This window comes from Aptenodytes patagonicus, chromosome 1 (assembly GCF_965638725.1).
Source record: "Aptenodytes patagonicus chromosome 1, bAptPat1.pri.cur, whole genome shotgun sequence".
Taxonomy (NCBI): domain Eukaryota; kingdom Metazoa; phylum Chordata; class Aves; order Sphenisciformes; family Spheniscidae; genus Aptenodytes; species Aptenodytes patagonicus.
This window is the reverse complement of record NC_134949.1, coordinates 112,590,259-112,614,007: the sequence shown is the minus strand read 5'-3', so window position 1 is coordinate 112,614,007 and position 23,749 is coordinate 112,590,259. Positions and strand designations below refer to the sequence as shown.

At 37.8% G+C, this 23,749-nt stretch overlaps 1 protein-coding gene across 6 annotated transcripts in view; it reads right to left on the bottom strand.

Annotated features, from left to right (window-relative positions):
- The window catches only part of ROBO1 (roundabout guidance receptor 1), a 777,783-nt gene that overhangs the window by 20,328 nt on the left and 733,706 nt on the right, over positions 1–23,749 (bottom strand). For 4 of the 6 annotated variants that reach the window (XM_076351850.1, XM_076351840.1, XM_076351865.1 and 1 more), the window contains 6 exons: positions 17,445–17,642; positions 14,038–14,064; positions 11,307–11,349; positions 7,464–7,618; positions 3,762–4,097; positions 1,199–1,306 (listed from right to left, as the gene is read on the bottom strand). In XM_076351850.1, coding sequence (XP_076207965.1) covers positions 1,199–1,306; positions 3,762–4,097; positions 7,464–7,618; positions 11,307–11,349; positions 14,038–14,064; positions 17,445–17,642 — 867 coding nt within the window. The remainder of the gene's footprint in view (positions 1–1,198; positions 1,307–3,761; positions 4,098–7,463; positions 7,619–11,306; positions 11,350–14,037; positions 14,065–17,444; positions 17,643–23,749) is intronic. The other 2 variants (XM_076351883.1, XM_076351858.1) reach the window with 2 other exon arrangements.

Below are 23,749 nucleotides of genomic sequence, written 5' to 3'. Positions count from 1 at the left end.
CCCCAGCCACTGAGAATTCAGGTTACCCAAAGGCACAGGAGGCTCATCGACATGTTTATGCCTCTGCTGTGCCTCAGTCACAATCGGTAAAGATGGAGCGCAGGTTAGGATTAAGGCAACTGGACTATCAAAGGCAACAGCAGAACAAAAGGCGAAAAGAAAAGTCCTCGTCTTGATTAGCAGATGTAAAGTCCAGGGCACCGGTGACTGTGACCATAACTCACCCTATAATTGGCTTGATGTAAATAAATATAGGCTAAGTATCAGACTTACAGTAAAGCCCCAAACCAAGCCTATGTGTAGTTTCTGGTTCAGCTCTGAACTTTTCACACACCTCTACCAGAAATCAAAGCTGAAAGTGAATAGCTTATACCATGATGAGAAGCAGTAACTTTTGAATTAAACCATATTCTGTGGTTCCAAAGCAGAGAGTGCAATTTCAGTGCCCTAGTCAGCATTCTCCAGCACAAAAAGCTGTCTTGTTTCAAGATTTTTAGAAAGGACTTTTAGATATTTTGCATAGGAGATGCCGATGAGAAACAAAATTTAACTTTAATTATCTACTGTCTACATTTCAATGATGTACAAGAATAGTTTTGACATATAGCCACTGAAATCTGTAAAAATTTTATGTATGCATGCATGCTTTTTTACTCAATAAAATGCATGGGTGTAATTTAAAAAGTGAAAAATTTCTTAAAGCGGTTCTGTTAGGTATCACTCAAATGTTCTGGTATCTTGAGCCTGTTCATGAGTAAGGTTGTCTTGGGTGAGTAGACTCAAGAGATGGAAGAGAAGTCAGTGAAGTACCAGGAAGGTAATACATAAATTAAAATCCTCTCTTCTGCGACAGCTGAAAAGGAATTTCTATGAGTTGTCCATCTGGAGGCCACAATATTAACCAGTAGGGCATTAACATTAGGAGATCCATCTTCTATTTGATTTCATGACTTTCACAATTTTGGACAATCAATTACTTAATTGACATTTAGATGGCACTAAGCAATCATGAGGACGCAACAGAAATACAGGCACCTATTGGGCCAGTTTTTATGCTGTTTAACATCCCTGTGCTGTATTACTGTCAGTGGGTCCCTCCCCGTCACCCCTTCTGTAAGTCAAGTAACTAGTGCCAACTACGGCTAGAGCATCCAAACACCAAAAAACCTAAGGTTTGGAAAACACTATAGATACTCACCAGATGTACTACTGCCTCTGTCCGAGCTGTTGTAGGATCCACCTGTATTCTGGTCATATGACTGGTTGTACGGAATAGTTGGAGCAATGTTGTCATTCACCCGGTAATCTGCAAGTTTAATAGTATAGTTAATGCTACCCTTCAGAAACACATCTACTTTTATATACCTGCTTTATAACACAAAGTAAGATCTCCTGCAAATAGCGAGGAAGAAATAAATTCATTTTTTGAAAGGAAAGTCATCCTACAATCATGTTTTCTTTTTATCTTGTCTCTAAGTGTAAGTTTAAGGAAAACCATGGGAACTTAGTAGCTCCACAGCAAAAATGAAGTAAAATGAAATCCTATGCACAGGGTTGTCCCAATGCCTCTGCAAGGATTGTCTCAATGGACATATATAGGACCTGTGTGAGCATTTTGCATATGAACAGACTTGTCACCTTGGTTGATTTTCCATGGTCTCTGCTTAATTTACGCATGCAGGGCAGCCAATGGACTGTGGTAGCTACTTTTTGTATTTCAAAGGTGACAAACCCACGTAGGAGTCAGCCCTGCATTACAAGGGTTGAATGATCTGCTGGAGCAACAATGCAGCTCCACCAAATTTGGTTTACAACAGAAGAGGTCTTTGTTTAACGCCTGCTGGCTCCAAGAAGATTTCTATTTACATTGGGTCATGCAAGTTCTAGCTACAGGCAGGGCCTTTTTTTGCTAATGGCTATTACCGTAACTTCCTTCTCCAGTTCCAAAGCACTTAATATACATATGTTACTTTTATATCTAGATTTGGCAACCAGATCTGTAAAACTTTATAAGAAGTAAAATACTCATCTGACAAAACAGTACTCTCCTGCCAAAAAGGAATTATAATTTACAGAGAACAGAAAGGAGCTGAGTTACTCTTCATACAGCAAATAAAACTGCGTCATGAACAGAACCACTGGACATAAATTAGTGACAATGAAGCACAGCATGTAACTCATCAAAATGGTTATTTCCCATCACAAAAGCTATAGGTATAATTGTCAGCAAGATGGTTTTGACTTAGGAAATGAGAAAACCAAGATCAGAATATTGACTCATAAAATAGCAAATCAAAACAAAAATAAACAAAACTAAAAATCCAGTCCCCATCTGCTGCAGAAATGTTTGTGATAATGTAAGCACGGGAAAAAGAGCAAAATGATAAATTCCACATCAGTGTATTCTGTAGTAGTTTCTCAGCCTAGTTGCATTCCAGAGATCACGCTGAAGCCCTACATACCGCATATGTTTACACAGAGGATAAACAGTAAATCAACACTCTGAAATATGTATATATGACTGTCAGCAGACAATGCTTTAAGGGGGCCCTTCCACACTACAATATGCTAGAGAATATGCAGCTGTAATATACACAGTTTGAAAGATGCAGTATCTTCCAGGGCACAAAACCCAAACATGTTTTAATTTCAAAACAGATATGTAATACACAGTTCATGAAAGAAAACATAATTACAAAAAACCACAGCTTTCACCCTCTAGTAAGGAGCCACAAAAATTGAATTTTCTTTTGACGTGTTTATGTCAAGGGAAGGTGTCACATATTATATTGCCCTTTGAACTCCTCTGTGAGTAGATGGGTCCGGTAGAGAAATCAACATTCCTGTAATGCAACATATCTTTTTACTGGATAACTTATCACTTTGCGATCACTTGAGTTACAACAATCCATGCAAAAAGTTCCAAGTTAGAATGGGTCCAGTTCCTAGGGATACTGTTTTGCAAATCAGGTTATTAAAAAAGGTTGCATGGTAGCCTGGAGGACTAGCAAGAAATCATATACCTATTTCTTCTAACTCCCACACATTATATTAAAGAAACATGCCCTCAAGGCCACAAAAGTACATTCTGATGTTTCCCGTTAACACTGAAATCAATTTATTTTTAGATTCTGGATCCACAGACTTCAGTCAGAGTAACAAAGGAATTTAGTTTCCAAAACTGTGTGTGGTAGCATTGCCTCTCAATATGTGAATCGAAGGCTTGCTAGGAACAAGTCTAAAATGAATTGGATCACTCCATTTGGGTCCCCAGTGTACAACACAATACAATTTTACAGAGTTTGATATGCAAAATTTCATTCGTTTACATGAACATGTAGATTTAATTAGTCTCCATCCACGACTGGGAAGAGTGGGTTGACCTATTTAAAATTTAAGGTAGAGTATAATGTGACTACCATGCATCTGGCTTATGAATAAAATATCTGGCCTCTGTCCTAACCAATCCCTTAACTACTATTAAATTTAAATTAATCTCAAATCCATAGGAAGTGTATTTAACTCTGTCCTAAAGATACAGCTTGTTATTTGTTATAATAAATTCGATATCTGAAGGTTATTGTGGTGCTAATTAACTTTCTGACACTGCTAACTGTGGATTTCTAAATCTAAAGAGGGAGAAGTCTAAAAGCACCACAGAAGTCTGTAATTGCTGAACCTGAAAGCTTTAGACTCCCAGCACCAGAAGGTCAAAACTCCTCTGATGCCTAAAGAGGAGAAACAAGCTAAAAGCTCTTCACCTTTGTTTAATTTGTTTTGCTCCATAATGTTGTACTGTATGGGTGCAACCTCTTGCTTTTGCTGAACAGAGGGTTTCCAGTGTTTCTCATTCGTATCCCCGCTGCCATTGTTAACATTATTGCTGATATTTGACTGGATGAGTTGAGTGGTGGCATAAGGAGTGGGCTGCCCAGGCTGGCTGACAAATCTTCCGTCCTTTAGATTTGGACTATTGAAGGTTTTCATCTCATTGATTTTGTTGCTGAGGTCCACGTCACCATATACAGTTGACTCAGGCAACATCAGGTTTGTTTGCTTGTTGTCCAGCTGATTGTTGTAATTTGCTATACAATCGGCTAACCACAGAGGAAAGAAAAAAGAAAAGGTCATTCTGTTCGCTTACACTATACTCTCAATGAAATTCCCTTTAAAAATTTTTTTAGCGCATAACTATGTGGCTTGCATCCATGAAGCAGAGATACTGTAATTAACTAAATAATTTACAGAATATTATTTACCTTATAAGCTACTGCTTCAAAAGTAGTGTTCGCTGCTTTGATTCGCTGTAAATTCAGACCTTCTGAATTGTGTCTACAATGACTTACCTTGCTGGGCTTTTCTGCAGTGGCCATACAAACATTCACATTTTCAGACATTATTCTCAAAGCAGTATAGATATCCAATCAATAACTGTGATTAAAATAATTTGCATTGAAAGGAAAAATCAACCAAAACTTCATAGTGGGAATAACTAAACATGACAGTCATGTCATCTCAACAGCAGGTAGACTTTCTTGTACTTGTGATAAGAAACAGAGATACAACAGATTTTTATAAAACAGACTGAAAAATGATTACACATAAAAGAATTAAAGAGAAGCAGTACAATGTGAAAGGTAACTCGGTACCCAGTAGCAAGTCTTTATTCGATCATCGTTTCCTTGTACAATCTCATATTTTGGTTTGAAACAAAAAGACAGGAAAGCAATCCGGAATTTTTGCTAATTTTTAGTTGCTTTGCGTATTGCAAAGTAAGTAATACCATAGTAAGACCATTGTCCTGTATGCTAAGTATGTATCGTATAGACAGCATGAATTCATTCTTCTAATAGTTATTGCATCATGAGATCACCACTTATTGCACAGAGTAAATTAGACATGTACTGATGCTCTGGCCACCACTGTGTGAACCAGTGCGCCTGCCTTTCCGTGTTCTCTTGCCTCTGCGAGACAGCAGCTCCACACACTTTTTTTCCTCTCCATATCCAGTCCACTGGAAGAATACTGAATGGAGTAACACAGTCTGTGGGTCGGCAGTTAGAAGGCTTAGTGAAACCGGCATTCAATGATCATAAGCAAAAATTCTCATTTGCCAGCTGATTAATGCATCAATAATTACATAACAATCACCAGGAATATAGTTTTCCTCTTTTAAAAGATGTGGTATTTATGCTAATGAGTTTGATTCAAAACCTGAAGTCCATTACCTGTGGCCACAAGTAATTTACTGGAAAGGGTGCCAAGTAAAACTAAGTACAGAATTCAGGATTTTACCATTATACTAAATGAAATTACTAAATATAGAGGATGTTCAATTTCAAAAGTATTCCCTAATACATACATCTTTTTTGAGAAATATTTCCTGAAAAAGAGAAATAAAATACTACTCGAGGAAGAAAACCACCGATCCACATTTTCAGTGATTAAGGAACATATCAGAACATGCCACATACAACTTATCATTGCACATTTCATGCCCCCCAGCTTGTGTTTTTTGAAGGTTTTACTGTTCGATATATTTTTCTTTCTTATGTGAGCTGTTATTTATTGCGTCACAGTCTTCAACTTCTTGATTTCTACTTTTTACATGTTTTCATTTCTGCTTTTTCTCTCACCTACTGAAACCATGCTAGTCTTTCCTCCTTTCCAAGACTATTGTATTATACTGGGCAATAATATATCCAGCATATTCTTCATTCCTAATACCTCATGCTTTGCTATAATATCCTTGCAGAGTCACTTATAACATGTATTTTTGCCTCCTTCCATTTTCAGCTACATCCCACTTGTGTATAGGGCAATATAATCGATACAGTGTATGCAGTAGGTACTTTTTTTTACATAGATACATTAGAATTCCTCATACAAAGTACTTCAACAAAACCGGTTTACCTATATAACAGAAGATTTATTCTGTTAGATTTTTTTATAGCATCTACTTTTAGAACAACCTGTTCCCATTCCGTAGACTTGGAAGACAGGACTATACTTAAAAGAAATTAAAAATGCACAGTTACTTAGCGTATTCACAGTTATAGAGGGGATATCCAACTCTGCTGCTTCAGAGCATAAGCCAAGCCCAAGCTGACATAATTGAGAATATTTGCCAGATTTTCCAGGACAGAAGAGACCACTATGAGCATCTTGTCTGACCCTCAAGCTCATAAGCGCTACTTGAAAGGAAGGAATCGCTTTGCAACACAACCAAGCTTAATATAAAAGCTAAACTGAGAAAGAATCCGCTGCACCTCATGAGAAGATGTTTTAATAGTTTACAACCCTCAAAAATGTGCATTCTCTTCCTTTTCTGAATTTGTTAAGTTTCAGTTACTAGAACTTGGTATGTCTGTACTTGCTGACAATATACTGACAATAAAGTATCTCTGTATCAGAAATCTTTTTACATAGGTATTTGTGGACGTGATACCCTCGGGCAGGGTAAGATACACATCTCTAATGTTAAAATCTCTCACCTTCCTCTGAAGCACCTGGCACCGATCACTGTCAGACAGCATATTGCAGGAGATGAATTACCACTATCACATTATGACTGGTTTCACATTAATTACAGGAGGTAATGCTGTTTTGCACTTATGCAACTTCACTATAGGTAATCATACTCCCTCTCTGAAATGCTCGGAAATGCTACTAGCAAAAATCAGCTAGAGATGCTGGTAGTGGAAAAGACTCATTTTCATTCCTCACCAGTAACACAAACCGGGTTAAAACAAAAGGAACCTAAGGTCTGTTCAAAACAAAATGTGCAACAATTAGCACTTCCAGACATATTTCGCCAACTGTGTTCCCATGGAACTCACGAGCTTTTCTTCAAGAGCGCTCTGAGTCCTGCCCAAGCTCCCAGGAACTACCACTTAACCTAACATTTCATAATTGCTTTTAGAGTGTGAAGTTAACTTTTTTATCCGTACCCCCTAAACAGAAAACCAGCTATCCATTTTTGTACAGAATGGCACCCCAAGGGAGGTTTTGAATGTGCCAAAGTAGACTGATTGTCTTGCAAGTACTGTAGCAATGTTCTATTTCTTGCTTCCCATCACACCCAAACCAGAAGGAAAATCTCACTAGTGTCATTTTGGTACTTCTCCTTCTCCATCCAAGCAACAAGGATGTACAGAACAACCTAAAAATGACCTTATCTGCTCTTTTTCAGCTGCTGAAACATATCAGTTCAGTGTGACTTTTGGTAACCTTGAACTTTGCAGGGGCTCCTTCAGCCTAGAGCTTGCTACAACTATCCAAAGGGGACTGAAAAAAAGGGTCCAAAAAGGGACCGAAAGCATAATCACGACATAGAGGAGAAACTATATTAAGTCTAAATGCATTGGAAATTAAAAAACCAAACAAACCTGTACACTCTCTCAGGTATTAGAAGTATACACTCTGTAAAGAAGATTCATTAGCAAGGTAGAAACATATCTAACCTGGTCGACTGTACGTCGTAAGGTTGCTATCACTGTTTCCGTTGCCAGAGGTGCAGCAGTTGATGGAGCAGTCATTGTGATTGTTCCCTGTGTTAGGCCAAGTATCTGCTAGCCATGGCTGAGTGGCCGGTTCACTGATGTTTAGGAGTCCTGGCCTTTAAAAACAAAGCTTGGTCATTTAAAAAATTAAACAAAAGCATTTTCACATTGCAATTATATTCTTCTCAAAAGGTTAGATATTACAAAATAATATCACATATTTAAAGGCTTGAGCATTGGAAAATACAGCTTGATTCAATTATTTAATGGTTTCTAGTCTCCTATATAACCTGTTCCTTGGTAAGACATTCTGAAGTAAACAGCCAAGGACAGTATGAATTCAGTTTGCTGAACTACACATATACGTTTCTGTACAACCTTTAACCGTCACTTTGGGTTTGTTTTGGTTTTTTCTGGGAAGGTTGTAGTTTTATTTTTCTGCCCCTTCCCCCTTTCTCAAAGAAAGCGAGGTAAAAAGGGGGAAATTGGCAAGTCAAACAAACAAAAAATTCACACACGGAAGTGAGCCGGATATGCAGAAATAAGAGCCGAGTTTGGATGTGAATACTCCCAAATTCTTGGTGATTTATGAGGCCAAGTTCTCCTCACCATCAGATAGTACTATTGTAGTGGATCAAAGGGAACAGCAGATTACAGAAACTTCAGTCGCTTGGGAGTATTTGGACCTCGCTAAGCATACTGAGTGTGCAATACAGCTTTGTTAATGAGTAAGCCACTCGCTTAATCTTTATGTGGGTGGAACAGCAGCAGCTCCTAAGCAAGTTTAAAGTAACTGGGAATACTCAACACCTTAAAAAGCATCCAGATCTCAATGCTGCATATTGGCTGCATTTGGAATTAAGTGTATTCCTGCCATCAGCAGAAAGAAATAGCATTCTTTGGTTTCTAAGTTGCTGAATTTTTCTAGTGAGTGTGAAAGATGCTCGATGAATGTTTTGTAGAATCTTTGGTCCCTCTTTTAGTTTTCACACTAACAATGCAATGGCATGTTATAAAGTCCCACATAAGTAGCATCCCCTAATATCTTAAAATTGCCTTTGATAACTAAGGTGCTTTTAAAAGTAGATAATTTTAGCCACTGTCGTATTAAAAAAAAAGAAAAAGGAACATAATCTCTTTCATCACAGGATTTAACAGGCAACTTTCCATTTGAAATAGTGCAGAAACAAGTCTCCATAATATTAGATGTGATGCTCTTCAAAAATAAAATATGCTAATCCTCTTAAACTGCAAGTTAAGAATACAAACTGCATGTAGTTAGTTGTGGGGAATATAGTCTGTCAGTGCTGCAGGTTTAAGTCATAGTCTTAGAATGACATTTAAAAGATCTATACATATATGTGTATATATATTTCTGTACTGCATATGTCATCTGACAATTTAACATAGGAGGTGATGAGGCTTGACTTACTGTCAGGCTAACAAACCAGCCAATACACATGCACTAAACAAGTATTTTTTGTAAATCTGAAATAAATGTACAGCTATGTAGTCCTGTGAGCAGGCCAGCTGACATACCCTGCTTTTTTCCGTACCACTCTGTTCTTACAATGAAACTACGTCTCCAGGCATCTGGAGGAGACAAAGCCTTCCAGAATGTTTCAGCACTTTCAAGGCCTGTGTACTGGATTTCTGGATAGAGTTAAAGGTCCTTTGCTTCTAAAATTTACTTTGCATTCACACCTGCTATCATCTAAGAAATGTGGTGTGAGGTATATAAGTAGACGAAAACTCTTAGCCATTTAGCCATGGAGCCATTTAGGTGGAACTGTAGGCAAGAGATGTTTTCATTACAGCTCCATAGCCTGGTGATGATCAGAGATCATCATTTCCAAAGATCTTTAACCTTTGCAGCAAATTCCTTGAATCCTTGAAATTGCTGTACTGGGTCTGGGGTGGGGGGTGGACTGAGCAAGCGGCTGTGTGGGTGCCTGGCTGCTGGCTGGAGTCAATCCACCACAATTACCATTACTTGAATCCTGTCTAGAAAAGGGATTGCCACAGAAATGGGTATTTTTTCAGCATCGCAGAAGTGGGGATATGTTGAAACGTAACATTGTGACATTTTGAATTCTGAATAATGCTTTTAACATGCTCACATAACTGCACTTGGCAAAAATGCTAAACCTCTCCAAAATATTGCAAATGTAACTTAAGGAAGTAAACCCCTTAAGTTTGGAGATCAGAGTAAAGGTTTCATATGTAAAAATAACATTTTTTTTTTAAAATTGCAGAAGTATGTTTCATATTCTACAAAATACAGTACATCATACATTCTGTAAATGCCATATAAGCAAATGGCGTTAGCACCTTGAATCAATTACACTGCTGGATGTGGCACTGATCCTTAAAACTAGGACAGTAAAAAATGATGCTGCTTCTCTAGCAGTACCAAAATGACTATATACAACATAGACACTTCTGGGTTCATTTCTGTCCTCTGAGTCTATGTGACTGCGCTTCGTCTAGGCTTGTGCTATGGGAAGAGTGAGAAAGCACAGTGGCACAAAGAACACAAAGGATGTTCACTCTGAATCTTTTTGAACAACCTTGTCAGGGAAAGAGAGGGTTCATCTCTGTTCTCTCTTATTTTCTCACTATCCTGGGGTGAAGGCAGCAACCCAGTGATTTACAGATTTGTCCATTCAAAAATCACACGGTAACTGTTCTAGAGGTTTTCCTCCATGGTTTTATGGCTACGACAACACAGCAGCATACAGTGCTGGACAGAGATATCTGCAATGGCTCTTACCGTGCCAGGTTCAGCAGCAGCAGCAGCAGAGTAGCCTCGCCTCTGCACAGCATTCAAGTAGACTGGGAATGTTTAATTTTATGCCTAATCTTTACTATTACCAAATTTTTGTATGGTCTTGCAAATTAGGAGTCACAAGATGCCACTTGTGAAACAGGAATTGATATAGGAATTTATCGCCCAGCTGCTCTCTGAGATTTTAGAGTTTATTCCAGCATCATGCCAAATCTTTAACTGAGATGCTTATAAAAAGGCATGCTTGAATGTGACCTAGAAAAAACCAGATGCTACTAAAGTGACACTGCTCTGACCTGCCTTTTTGCTGAAACTGGTATTTTGCCTCCTGAAGAAAACTCTGCCTCTAGACAGGAAATATAAATTACTGTTTTGTCCACTGCCATTCATTAAGCGTAAACCCAGTAAACATGTTGTAGTTAAATCCTCAATCTGGAATGGGCTAGGTTCTCAAAGCGGGGGGCTTTAAATTTAAAACCTACCTGTTTCCCTCTCCTTCAGTGCCCCGCCTCTTGCAAGCGATGCTTTAACTGTTTTGCATTCATAGCAAGATTTTTTCTTAAAAAGTCACCTTATAAGCCGTTTATGTCTCCAGCAATTTTTTCCAATAAACGTTTTCTTTCTTTGTAGTACTTGTGAACCAGCTATATTTCTTAATCTTCATAAATGCCACGACTTAATTACTTTTACTCCCTTAATCAGCTGGTAAACCAGGTCTTTATTTTGAAGTTAAAGTGCTCCCTCTGCTGCTCATTTTTTGAGATGCAGTTTTTACAGGTTAACAAAGCTGAAAATATCACGACTCATTCTTTGGAAATCAACCTAAAAATTCAAACCATATATCCTCCTTCTAAACAGAAAAATATATGGCCAAAATGTATAAATTAATGTAATACATTAAAACATATCTCTGCAAGTGATTATTCTGCTATCACTTACAAGGACAATTGTTCTCCTAGCATCCTTAAATTTAGTTGCACACGATTTATAGCTTTAAAAATAAAGCACATAATTACCTGCCTCCACTGCTTACGGCCTCTCCTCCTCTCTGATACGTGACTGAAATAGTTAAAGATAAAAAAAGGAAATAATTTAAAAATCATAAAAGACTCCTTAAATAGCAGTATTAAATTTGCCTTTGTTTCATTTTAGCTAAGACAATAAAAGTGCATTGTTTATACATTAATTCTGAGCCTCACTCTGCAAGCTATTCCTTCAAATGCAAGTTTATACAGAATACTTGTGTTGCTTGATAACCGCTAGTCTTAGCTCCAACAGAGTTTTATATTTCAGTTCTGTTCTGAAAAACACAAACACGCACACGTATCGCTTAAGAAAGCAGGAAGCCATACATCGGGTCGAACTTTTTCTTAACATAACTCTGCTGACTTCAGTGGAGTTACTCTGTGGAACAATTTAGGTCATATATTTATTTCATGAATGGCTAGATGTTAACGCTATTCTCTACCTTACTATTTTGCTAAGATTAAAGAGGTATCATGATTCTGTAACAGACCTTACTTCCAATGTAAACAATGGCTCATTACAGCTGAACCTACTGCAAAAACACGTGCTCTTTCTGAATGTTACTGCACTATACTCATGGAACAGATACACTCTAGAAGTCCACAGGAGCTTCACATTTTATAACATTTTACAATTGGATTTATTAATGATATTTTTTATCTAAAAATTTAAATGTATATACCTTGGTAAAAAACGTCTGGCAGAAAGAATACTTCTAAACTAGAAGGAACAGTGTTGCTAGCATTTCAGAGGCATTACGCATTAACAAAGTGGATGTTCACATGCGTTTATTTGTTGGCATGGATTGCATACCCTTCACAGGAAGCATCATGGTTGCAAAGTTAGTTTTTAGGATGCAAACATCCAAGAAGAAACAGTGCTATAAATTCTGCAGGTTTGCATTGGGTTTGGCAAAGGGTTAAGGAGATTGCCTCCCTGCAAATGCTGATGGATTCTACGTTTTCCAACTAGGAATGTGTTGGAAAAAAGCAGCCAAATTCTGCTCTTTAGAAGAACTCCAAACTGGGAGTCTGCAAGAGACAGATAAATGCTGGCAGTGATTACAATAACAGGATTAAAATGTAGGATGCATTGCTATAGGTAAGTCTTTTACTAGAGGTAATGCTAAAGAAGAGGGTCTGGTTCCATTTAAAGTCAATGGAAGGAATGACTGGGATCCTGGACTGAAAAAGGATTTTTTTTTTCCTTTAGACGTTTTACACACTTTGTGTTTTCTCCAATTTCTTCTTTAAAAATCTCAGTGCTATTTATTTTGCAGCTCTGACGTATCTTACGGAGCCCTGATATTTTCTTTTCATGCTAAGAATCCAACTGAGAAAATATGTTAGCTAACCTACCAACCTCTGCAGAATTTCAGTAGTGTGCTACAATTGTGATTGCGATAGAAGCCCTCTGTTAAGCCAATTCAAGTAACAGCAAAATAATAATACTTTGAATTAGTCTCCACCGTGGATCTCAAAGGACTTAAAAAACATTAAGGGCCACTCTGACTCATGCCGAACAGTAAGCAACTCCACTGAACGTAACAGATGACTTTTGAAACAAGATACTATCCAGTGTGATTAAAAGCACGTGGATAAGAATCTAACCCATTACCATTAGGTCTGTGTGGATGAATGCAGACAGACATGAGATTGCTTCATCTGCGGTCCAACTTGGAAGGATGTAACTCAGCTGCTGCCCAGAGGCCAAATTAGTACAGTGCTGATTTTGAGCTAATATGCCCTGGTAACATGAGCGTGCAGAGGAGGAGGTAGGTGGTTTTTACCCTGCCTGGATACACGTCCTGCAAGTCTCATAGACCTCTTGTGAAAATAAGGGATTTAGAACAAAGGAGGAAGAAACAACCTGACCTGTCTGTTCACCCAGGCGGTAGCTAAGAGCAGTGCATGCAGTATACTGGTGGGTACTGAATGTGTTGTATTGTATCTACTGTAGAGGAAGAGCCGCTGAGCTGCCAGACTGTGGGACCGACTGAAGGTCAGCTCTACAGAACAGAAAGGCTCTCGCGGACTTTGGTGGGCTACGGCTCAGGTTATGCCATATTTTGTACATTTCCAAGCAAAAAGAAATAGAAGATGATTTTAAACCCACTCTGAATTTGAAATGCACCTCTGTTTATGTAGAACAGGATGATTATTTTAAAATTTCATAGCACAAATACAGTTTAAGGCAGCAAGCAAAGAAATCCAACTGCTGTAACACTTTGATTTTCTGTATCTTCCCAAGCAGACAACTCCTAGGTCACTGGATTAATGCAGATTCAGAGGAAAGAAAAGAAGGAAGTGTTTCACCAGCTATAACCCCACTGCATCCCTTTCAAGTCAGCATCTCGGCTCTGCTAAGTCATTCCTCCTCCATCAGAAGCACCTTTTGCATCGCTAGATGCAGAAGGCCACGCTACTCCATCATAATATGCAAGAAGAGAGCCCAGGCTGTACAAACTGACGGGATCATGCTACAAAATGGCATGCTTGCATCATATGGTATGCTACAAAATGGTACATACAAATGGAAAAAAGTGTCAGCTACAAAGCAAATATATACTACTTAGAGAACAAAATAATGATTACTGTCATTAATGAAATTGTTTAAAAAAACCCTTCAGAACAGCTGGGCTGGTTAAGTCAGGAAAAGAGAAACAGTACCACAAACACATGCTAAAGTAACAAAGAAGGTGGGAAAAGTGCAAATATATACCTGTTGGTGTGAAGGTAAAAGACGGGACTGAAAAATCAAAACAAAATACAAACTGGTTATTAAGCTGAAGAGAGAAAGGGAAACATACCACATTAGTATAAATCTAGCAGACAGCTGAACATAAAACAAATGTATATAACTAATCCAGTAGTTCAGTCACATTGATACAGAAATAAAATTAAATTTGCGATTCAGAAAGAAGCTTGTCTTTGCAGGTACTATTCTGAAAAAAAAGCTTGATATTCTGTTGTGCTCCTGAGGGGACTGGACTGTGGTTTAGCCTTTCAAATACCCCTCGGTTTGGTATTTTAAGTTTTTCTGAAGATCCTAGCACAACAAAACCCCCACACTGTTAATCATTTTAGAATGCAGAATGACAAATTCCTTAACAAAGCCTTATCAAGGTCCTATTGAATCTTATCTGCAGTTCACTAAGTAAATGCTCATTACACTGAACTAATAGGCACACTTAAGTATTCAGTAAGGAAATAATAATCATATAAGGGAACAAAGAGAACTGCTGTTTTACTGTCTCTGAATCAAGAATGGCACCAACTCTCACTGTAATAAAGGCACTAAAATCTACTGCAGCAATTAATTTTTGTTTTCATAGACGAGACTGTTAAACAGAGTTATTATCTTTCTTTCTTAAATAATCACAATCTCCCTAGATGTAACACCTTTCTACCTTTCAACCCTTGGCTTTAAGAGGGAAAGGTTAACAACGGAACAATGACATTGCTTGACAATCTTCACTCTCACAGCTACTATAAATCCTCTTTGGATCAATAGGGTCTCTAATCCAAATACAGAGCACTAGCATCTGCTCTTCCTATTAGCACATGCTCCCCCTCCTGTTGACAAGACAGTACAGTTTTTCTATCACTGATGGGCAGAAAAAGGCTAACATTGCCCTTTTCGATCTAATGACAGCAAAGAGAAATGTAAGAGAAACAATAAAATATTCACTAGAAGTAGCCCTGAGACAGAATTTCATCAGCAGACCTGGCACAGAAAGAAAAGGTTCTGGCTAAGAGAACAACTGCTTAATCTAATTTTTACAAGAACTCTGGTATTTGGGGGGAGTGCAGAGTGTCTTGTTGTTATAATTTAGGATACGCTGTAGTTTTCCCCCCCTTTTACCAAGCCAGTTTATTTCCAGGGATATGACACTAAGCAAAAAAAGAAAAAACCTCTGGGGATTTGCCCATTTCAGGCTTAATTTGTAGCACAGCTCTTTATCTTGGGAATTCCATTGTATTTTCTTTGAGCTAGGCCTTTTCACACAGTCAAGCTGAATTTAGCTACATTCAAAAATATAGAACCATAGTAACAAGCTTTCATTAAAATAGAAGGTGCATTTAAACCAGAGCTATTCAAAAGAGAATCAAGTGTCTCAAAATTAATTTGCAATCACAAGGACATGAAAAAAAATCTTAAACTACTGTCTCATTACTCTTCTGTGAGCTAAGTACTAAACCTAGTTTAGTTTCTTAAGGAACTGAGGAACAGATGAACAGAGGTTCAACTAAATTAAATCTTTATCACTACCACACAAAAGAACAACTTAATTCTCAGAGCTTCTATTAATAAACTCTTCTGAGTGTGTAAGAGTGCTAGTACAATATGTATGTGTGGGAGTAGTGAAGTATTTTAACAGATGTCAGGCCTGAAGCTAAATATAAAAATAAATAAATAAATGCAAGACTGAAGAAAGTTTGGGCTTGCAGTGATGACTTGGTGCACTGAAGAGTGGCAAACTACTTTGCAATTTATATTTCACTAAAGATGGCTTTTTTCTTGAAGAATACTTGATAATGGAGATGCAGACCCTACTTTTCTGTATATTTTCATTAAAATCCCCACCAAATTACACGAAAGATATTTTTACAGATATTGAAAAACACAGCTGCTTTGAACAATAGCTGACGTCATTAAAGTAACCATTTTTAAGGACAAATTGTATGCCTTTTGCTTAATCATAGGTACTGCTGAAAGCATAGTGATGTTAGTTTGATAGAACTGTAGAAAGGCAGTATGGCAGCATGCTATTAGTAAAACAAAACAGTGCAGGCCAATGCAGCAGTATGTTGGGGTCTATCTTATCTAAGAAATCCTAGCAGAACAAAATCAAAGGTGAAATTCATCCCTGATTTCTGGTTGGTTACAACTCCCCTACAACCACTGTGCCTGAAGTCTACCGCGAGCATTGATACTTTAATAGCACGGAGGACACCTAAACTCTGCAATGCTCCAGAACTATTTCCATGTTTCCACTCACTCAGTTGCTATTTTTAGCACTGCTTCTTCTTCATAGCAACACACTGCTACCGTTTAAAAACATTTGTGTTATATTTGCCTATCTATCTTGCCCAACACACATTCATTCTTGAAGTGACTAAAGAACGTAATCTCATGACACCTTGCATACATTAAGATTTGTGCACCTTTTAAGCCTAGGTCTATCTTTTGATTGCTAAATATCAAACATTCTCCCTCTATTCCTTCAAAAGCAGGATCTCCCATTCTCTGATTAATTCCAGAATTTACGGTTCTCACTCTGTGAGTGCCTATGAGGTACTGCTTTGAGATGTAATGAACCGTAGCTTATTGAATTCAGCTTTAACTTCAGGGCTTGATCAAACGATTATTGAATCAGGTAAAATCAAGTTTTTATTCCACAAGATCTTCCAGGTAGAGATTCTAGTTTTGTTTGTCACAGAGTATACTGTAAAGCACTGCTTGCCCACCGACATTCTGATATAAAAAGTATCGATAACATGAAGAGTGCTTTAAGTCAGTCCCACTGCTGCCATTCTAACTGAATGCAGATGCAAGATGTGATAGCCCCAGAATTCAGTCCCAACGAAGGGTCTCACAACAGCATTTATGAAAGAGTCTTGGAAAGTATTATTGACTGTTGTGCTTTTGCAAACAGCCACTTCACCGCATTCCCCTGGAACACAAGGAAATTCAAGTACACACACCAAAAGCATTACTGTAATGTACACCACTGTTAGTATTCTTAGCAGCAAGCAAAGGACCGAACAGGAGGGACAATGAACTACCATCCACTTGGCTCCCTTCCAGATGGTACAGTGTCAGGTAGCAAGGGCATATTGGAAGCTCCCAGCCTTAAATCCATCTTTACGTTTCTCATTTGTAGGAGTACCTTTATGAAAAGCTAGTCTAGGTATTTTGCTAAAGGCTTATGCTTTAAAGCCAGGTTTAACACGTTATGCAAATATTGCTGCTTTCTGCATCGGCTCCTGATCCACACCTCCTGGAAGTACTGACATAATTTGGTAATTCCTGCATCGAGTCTTAGAACAAGAGACTGATGATAAAGTAAATAGCCAGTAAACGGGCATTCAGCAGCCAGCAGACCAAAATATATAATACGGCACCTTTTCTGATACCAGCGTAAGTACTAGTGAGTCCGTTTCGCTTCTTCCTGTGGCGATATAACCAGATGCTGAAGACCATAAGGATAATCCAACAAGCTGCACCAATTCCAGCAATAAAGGCAGGCTGCTTTACCACATCCGAAATCTGCTGGGCTAAACTGACTTGATCTTCTGAAGACACAGGGTTTCCATGAGAATCTGAAAAAAAGACACCCAAAATAGCCAATTAATTTGAATGAGCAACTGTAAAAGGCAGCATGAAAAGAACTGACATAACCGTAGTCCAGTTTTTCAAGGTAAAATCCTTAAGACTGCTCTTCAGAAATCTCTTTCCACAGGTCTAGATAGAAATGGTTTGTTTTCCTTACAAGACAGGTACCTCCAACTTCACTGACTTTTGTTTGTTTACGAAACCCGCTAAAATCAGGCCACTAGGCATACAGATAGAAAGTTAAGCTCATAAATTTCAAACTTGGGGACTGCTATTTTTCTTATTTTTATTTTAGCAAAGCAACACCAGCTTCAGAAAATTATTCAGAAAGTCAGCAAGGAACACAGCAAGTAAAAGGAAGCTCAAGTATGGAACATGTGTAGTCTGTTCTTTGAACTCTGCGAATGGGTAGAAGTCAGCTACCCAAACATCCACTCTCATAACTGAAAATCACAGAAGAATTACAAATTCATAGTACATTCACATGAGGCTGGTATTGCGGGATACATTTCAATTTAGCAGTTTCTGACAGATGACTTAAATCTTGTATTACACAGTCTTACGTACTCTTTGCAGTCTCTCACTTTGACCTCAATTAGAAAAGACTGAGTATTTAAAAGGACATAAAGAAGTAAAAGTACAAAATAACCAATCCTGTCCTCTTGATGTGGATGAAAAAGCTAAAGGATAACTAAAAAATGAGTTATGAATTGGTAAAAAGTCAAGCAGTCTCATTATTACTGAACAAGCAGCATTTTTCAACAACAGTTTATCTTTAAATATCCCACATCAAAATAAAGAACATGTATTTTTCCATACACTTTTTTTTTAATAGAGAAAGTACCTGTAAGAATCAGTCTTTTCTGCTTTTTTGGTACTGAACTTTTGCAAGAACCTTCTAGGAACAGCAGTAAGAATATTCAGTTAGTGACCAATGCTTTCTAACTGAAATGAAGCAACTCAAAGACAAAATACTGCCTTCCTGATTTTTTACCACTACAGTGAGCGCTTACTGGAAATTTCATTACTGCACAGGGTGAGGGCAAGAATTCGAAACCTTTACTCAAAGCGGATATTGCTTTACACATTCCACAACTTAGTCTTTGGAATGCCCATTTTTACTCTTGTGTAAATCCAACAGTTAGTTGCTTTTTACTATGGGTAAGTGGCATCAGATTCAGAATGAGAGATTAGTGTTTTAAGGAGAAAGGTGCTGTTATTAATTCTATTAATATAAACTATATAAGAAATGAAAACCTATTTACTTAAAAAACCAATACCTTTTCCCTACCACCTAAGCAGTGAATATACATTTTTTTTTTTTATGATGACATGTCTTGCATTATTCCAAAATAAGCCTAAATAAAAGAAACCGCAATACAAACAGGAGATGGAATCACAACAAATTGTACAAATAACAAACCTCCTCTGGAAAATGATACCTTTTTGAATGGGAAACGGTTACATTAATAACAGCTTCTTCCAGTGATGAATTCCAGATTTCAGTTTTTGCGACATCGAGGTCAAATACCTATTTTGCCGAGGAATCACCACCGCCTTTGACTGCTACTTTATTGGGAAATTTTATTTCATATTTCAGGTCCCTTTATATTCTGTGATCCTAAGTGCACTGCCTAGTCTGAAAGTTCACCAGGCAGACTCATTCTTTTCTTACTAATACACCCTTTGTGTCTGCTGGGTTTATAGATTTCATGCCTATTTGTGCAAGGTTAAGATGGGTTGCTTCAGATTTTATGGAGACAGCCAAGTGAAGTTCCACACAAGTGGCCAGATGGGCTTAAACGTATAAAGTATACTGTGACCAATGAATTAAATCTGTCACTCTCTATCTCATCTTTTGCCTCTTTGCAGCTGAGGCCATATTAAGATATGAAAACTTGCATCACCAGTCTTTTCAAAATGAGTAAGCCTACTATTTCTATATTTTTAAACAGCTACACTACCTTGTACTTTTTAATGGAATAGAACAAAAGATTTCCAGAGAACCTGTAGTCCTGAATAAATTTAGAAGACTGATAAACATTTTTTCTCTAACCCTTTAAATATATATATTTAAAACAATAAATCCAGGGGAGAAAAATAATCACAAACTCAAAAGCCAAATAAGAATGTTTTTTAAACATGTCGACAATTCAACCATACAGGCAGTACTTCTATAGATACAAACATTTTGCATTGCTCAGTGAATGCATGTCTGAAGATTACAAAATACTGAAGAATCTCTTTGAACATTTATTGTTCTAATTTTTAATTAAGATTCATTTCATGGTATTATTTTGCTAGCCATTGCAAGCATAAGAACAGCAGAATAATATATTCGCTTTTAAGAAACTAGGTTTATGGCACGTTGTACATGGGTGGACTGTTAGAGCCATTACATTAAATTAGCTGATATATATTTACACCCACGGTGAAGAGAAAAATGCGTATGTGTTCATGCAGACTCATATAAACAGCATCATAGAAAAGAAGATGGAAGGGCTTTCAAGAGGCCACATTTGACCCATGTCCTGCTCCTCTTATAATTAAAAAACAGAAAGTAAGCTAAATATGAAGCAAAGGGAGTGAAATCTAGTGAACCCCTCATTACTAAAAATTTCCAGGAACCTTATCTTAGAAGCCTTTCTTTGAGAAGGGCATCTTCCGTCTCCGTAATAGTCCCGTGAGATCCTGAATGATCAGTCAGGAAAAAACCTCCTGAACTAAAAAAAGTACTTTTTCTTCATCCCAGGAAATTTCTGGAAGCTTTGACTGAGATATAAACAGTTCATAATCAACATTCCTGTTCCTGCTTGCACTCTTCGGGGAGACGTGCCAAAATAATAAGTGAACATAAACATTCTACGGCAAAGTGCATCTTACTGCCAGAGCAGCAGCCGCAGCATTTAACGTACTTGAAAATGCCTCAGAGTTGTTGGAGCAGGCTGATCCCACACCTCCCTGAAACCAGCATATTATCACAGTGACTCATCCCTTCTTCTTCTACCCCAAGATAAGCGCCTTCTTTTTAATCACAGATAATGTTGCTATGACTATTGCTCACAAGCTACCTGATTTGACTATCCTGAAGCTCCAAGTTTCAAACTTCAATGAAAACTAATTAGAATTTACATCAAGAAGAACTGGGACCTCTAATTCTCTAATGTTAAATATTCATAGAAATAATAATAATAATAATAATAATAATAATAATAATAATAATAATGTAAAAACTAACATTTGTTAAATGTTTTTAAAAAAGATTAATATACAATTAAGATTGGAATGCCAAAGATTCGAAAAAGACAGGAAATTCCAGGTTCACAGGTGTGCAAGCAACCTTAACTTTGCCCTGTACATCTACAACCTATGGAATGGTACTTTTCCATATGCCTGTCTCATTTAGTATACAAAATGTACAAACAGTAGGTAGGAAGATCTAAGTTTTGTTGACATTGCTAATTCTAGCAATTCAAAACTTGTAAAACACCTGGAGTCTGCAACATAACGTCTGAGTTTCCTCAAATATATGTGCATGATGCAATATGAAAATTATTTGGTAAAATATTACAAGGTTAAGAATATGCTGTTTTGTCTCCTTTCTAGTTAGATACATTTCCAAAACTGGAAAAGTATCAGTTGTGCACTTCAATGTTATAACATACAGTTTGAGGAGACAGCACCGAACTGGTTCGGAAAGGTTTGCTGTGAAGGAAACAAAAAGATTACTTTCTTTGAGTCGTTTGCAGGCCACAAGACAAAAATATCAATAAAAAAACCTTACAACTATCACACTAGAAATACTTGAAGGGCTGACAGAATAATATCCCTGAAGGCAAGCTAGCTAGTTCACAAATTGCATCTCCTAAATGAAGCAATTAGAATAATAAAGATTCAATGAGACTTTCTTGTGTTTTGTACACTTGAGACATCCACTGGTTGAATAATGCACTCAACATTTAGAACAATTGTGCTGACATCTCTTAATAAATAACTGCATACCATATATTCATACAAATTATGTGTTTAAAAGTAACATTAACTGCAGTTGTGGGGCTTCTCAGAGCTGGTACCCTGAACAAAATATGTTGCAACGTGTTCCAGTTTCACTACTTATTTGCCAACAAGCATAGGTAGTACTGCCAAGCTATCAAAGGTAGTATCCCATCACTGTACAAAAGTTAGGCCAGAGATCAGCAAAATGTAATTTGTTGTGATAATTCTCACCTTTCTGTACGGAGCATTTTTGTAATCAATGTCCTGAGTTACACACGTCGTGACAAGAAAAAAAGTTCTATCAAAATTCTATGATTTTTTTCTCCACAGTACAGTATTATAAGCACAATATAGTGAGCTGTGGCTAGTTCTCATGAAATATGATTTTTTTTCCTTAACACCAAAGCTCTTGCTGTCCTTCTTTATGTAAAATATCAACTTTTCTTTTAAAACAAACAAACAAATGGTTTTCCAGCCCTTGGAATTCCACAGAAAGCTTTAAAAGGTCATTCAAAAGCCAGGAGGAAAATTCAGAAGCCCCAAGGGGAGTGTTTTAAGAAGACCCATGATTTTTCAGTTGATCTCATGATTTTAAACACTGAAAGGTGATTTTTGAATAACAAACAAGTATATTGTTGGCTTGTCCCTGGTGGCACGGGAAGTCTGGGGTACTGCAGCTCAGTGAGCTGCTTCATGTCAGCTGAGACATGGAAGATGAAAGAGCTTTGAGTTTACAATTTGTACCTGTCTTTGTAACAGGTTAAGTGCGTGCATAAGGTCAGTTATCACAGCTCAGCTGATGCATGGGACTGCGATTGCACGCCTCAGCTCTCAGAAAATCCAGTTCTCCTGTCCTCCCCTCTTGTTCTGGAAGGCGGCCTCTGAAAGGTGAAGCTTCCTTCTGTCACACACCTGTCTGAAACTCTGCCCAGGCATTTCTCACAGTCACAAACCCGGGAGCACCCTGCACAGCACGCAGACTCAAATATGAGGTCGCTGTGCAACAGAGTAGGCTACACTGGGGAGAAAACCCTCATCTTTGGATGCTCCAGAGCCAGCCACAACCTAGTCTCACATTTTTGTAAGAAAAACACATTATAAGGAGATACATGTTTGATTTTAATGAAAAGCTCTTAAAAAAAAAAAGTGAATATCTAAATCACATAGTATATCCTGTTTCCACACACGGAATTCTTAATTAGTTTTTTAAAAAAAAAAAAAAAAAGTAAGGATTGTACTACTTCAGATATCAGGAAAATGTTTCCTGAAGGAATAGTTGGGATCAGTGACAGAAACGCAGGAACATGAAGTTGTCAGTGGCAAACACTCAGTTCCTAGAGCACGTAGGTACAGGGAGTCAGGACTCTTTCAAACCTTCTAAAAGTGGCATCCTTGGTCCTCTTTCCTTCCCCTCCCTGGCCTCCCTTCCCTCTCTCTGCAACCATGTAATTTATTGCTGGTGAAAAGTGCCAACTGATGACATCAACAAATTAATTTTCCTTCTTCAGAAGAGCTACCAGAAAACTCCAGTGTCTGCTCCACCCCCATGCTGGGAGCACATCCAAGCACTAAGAATGCGATTCCTTGCAGGGGCTGTGGGAGAACTTGTATCACAGGGTAGAGTTAGGTAAACTGCAGCCATACTTCTGCCTTGATGATTTTAGGTTGATCTGTGCTATTAAAGGGTACTCCTTTTAAATTTAAGTACTAATTTTCAGCAGCCTCCTGCAGTTGCCGAAAGGACTGCAGCACTATCTAGGTATTTCTTTTGTGCTGCTTCTAGTGGCATGGTTCTCCACAAGACTCCTGTCTCCAAGTCCTTGCCATGTAACAACCAAATTATGGGATTTTTACCACAGTATATGTAGATTTGGCCATGCCACTTAATTAGAAGCAAGCAGTACAGACTATGAAAGCAAACCCCAACCACAAGGAAATATATGGATTCTACCAGACTTGCACATCTGACCACCCTCTGAGGTGTGTGATTGCTTCACGCTTTCTAACATAGTGTCAGTAAAGGCCAGGAACCCAGAAGCAGGCAAAAATCTTACCCTGACAGAGTCTCATTTGTTTCTTTTTCCACTTACCAAAACCC